This window comes from Cyprinodon variegatus, unplaced genomic scaffold (genome assembly GCF_000732505.1).
Source record: "Cyprinodon variegatus isolate N-32 unplaced genomic scaffold, C_variegatus-1.0 Scaffold673, whole genome shotgun sequence".
NCBI classification, from domain to species: domain Eukaryota; kingdom Metazoa; phylum Chordata; class Actinopteri; order Cyprinodontiformes; family Cyprinodontidae; genus Cyprinodon; species Cyprinodon variegatus.
In genome coordinates this window covers 1-1,879 of record NW_015151126.1, presented here as the reverse complement: position 1 = coordinate 1,879, position 1,879 = coordinate 1, and the positions used below count along the sequence as shown (strand labels likewise).

The 1,879-nt window shown below is 34.9% G+C and overlaps 1 protein-coding gene across 1 annotated transcript in view; it reads right to left on the bottom strand.

Annotated features, from left to right (window-relative positions):
- The window catches only part of LOC107097115 (interferon-induced protein with tetratricopeptide repeats 2-like), a 7,618-nt gene extending 6,919 nt beyond the window's left edge, over positions 1-699 (bottom strand). The window contains exon 1 of the mRNA XM_015394129.1: positions 625-699. Coding sequence (XP_015249615.1) covers positions 625-629 — 5 coding nt within the window. The 5' untranslated portion in view covers positions 630-699. The remainder of the gene's footprint in view (positions 1-624) is intronic.
- Positions 700-1,879: the final 1,180 nt, after the last annotated feature.

Genomic DNA, 1,879 nt, shown 5'->3' with positions numbered 1-1,879 from the left:
CCAAAGAACCCCGTCACAGTGACCCAAATATTCACTGTTACTGTTATTATATAGTAAATTAAATCATTACTGTTAAATTGTATTTCATTTCCAATGGTTTATTTGAATGCTTATTCCGGATTAGTTGGAGACATACACTAGGCTATATCAGCCCCACCAAAAATATTTTTCACCAGCCACCACTGATGTTTGGTCACCCTATTATGAAAGCGTTCGGGTTGAATAACTGCAGGTCCATCAAAATGAAAAAATGAAATTAATTGAATAAGTTGCAGAAACTAAGATAAGAGAGCCCGAATTTAAAGGATGCAGCCCGCCAAAATAAAAGCCTAAAAGGAAATGTCCATACAGCAGCTGGAGCTGTGAGACTTGTGTTACAACATGCTGCTGACGGAATGCTGACTAACCAGAAGCTAAAACCCACTTTCGCTGGGCTTCTATCAGACAATTAAAATATTATATAACCTGACATCTACCTGAGAAAATTGTACCGAGGTAAAAATAAAAAAATAGACAATTTAATCGCCTTTCACATACTGAACCATGATAAAGTGAAGAGAAAACAGATGAAGAAAAAGTACAATCAGACTAATAAAAATCTTGTTTGTACAGCTCTGATCTCACCTCATCTTCCCGCTGCCTTCTGTTCCTATGAAGCTTTTTGGTCGTTCTGGAGTTTCTGACGGTCGCTGAGATGCAGACGTGCAGACTGCTACTCCGCAGCTCGCGCCCCTATGGCAGGCCGTTTTGACATTTATTAGAAGCGCTGTCCTCTCTATTGCTCCATTAGTTGATCTCTAAAATAAGATTCTTCCTTGTCAAAACTACATTCCTATCGGCCAGAAATGTAAATATATATATATAATTACATTTTTGCTAGCAAAAATTACATTTCAGGCTGCCAAAATTGTACTGGTAAGAATAAACTTTCAAATAAATAGAAATCTTTGCTCATTTTAAGTGGCCCTTTTGAAATCAATTAGCTTGACTGAATATATATTTCAGATGTCTCAAATGCATTTCTTCCTAGTCAAAATTAACATTTCAGATATCTAAAATAACATTCTTCCTATCTAAAATATACGTTTCAGATATCTGAAATGTGATTCTTACTAGTACAGATGACATCACATTTCCCATTCATGTGTGTTGGGATTTTACTACCAGATATCTAAAATAACATTCTTCCTATCTAAAAAAGGATTCTGACGAGGGTGAATTCTTGTTTCAGATCTCCATATTAGAGTTACTGCTAGTCAAAATTACTATTTCAGATATCAAAAATGAATATAACATTAGAACTGTAATGTTATCTGTTACAGATATCCAGAAATCTGATTCTTGTCATCTAAAGTATATTTCTACTAGTAGAAATATAATTACAGATATCAACAATTTGACTAGTTAAATTAGAATTTCAGATATCTAAATTTTAATAATGTCTATCCAAAATAAAGTTTTAGATACTTGAAAACATATTTTGACTAACATTCAAAAGAATGAGGCTCCGCTTTAAGATAAAATAGGCAGGCTGACTAGTCACATTTCCATTATAGATTGGACCAAAGCATTTTTGAAATAACAAATTATGACCAGTAACAAATGGATCATGGAGGTCTGCAATGTATTTTTAGACATCCAGAATGTGTCATGGTTTTGGTTATGTTGTGCTTTACTTTGCTCCATGTTTCCTATTTTTATTGGTTTAATTCTTATTTTGTTGTAGTTTCTAGATTTTTGTTAGTTCTCGGGTTTTTCTGTTGTTTTCCTCTGTTGCCCTCTTGTGTGTGTTCCTTTCCCCTTGGCTCCCTCGTGGTCTCCTCACACCTGCTCCTTGTCAGCTCGTTAGCCCTGCCATTGTCTCAGTCAGCTACATATA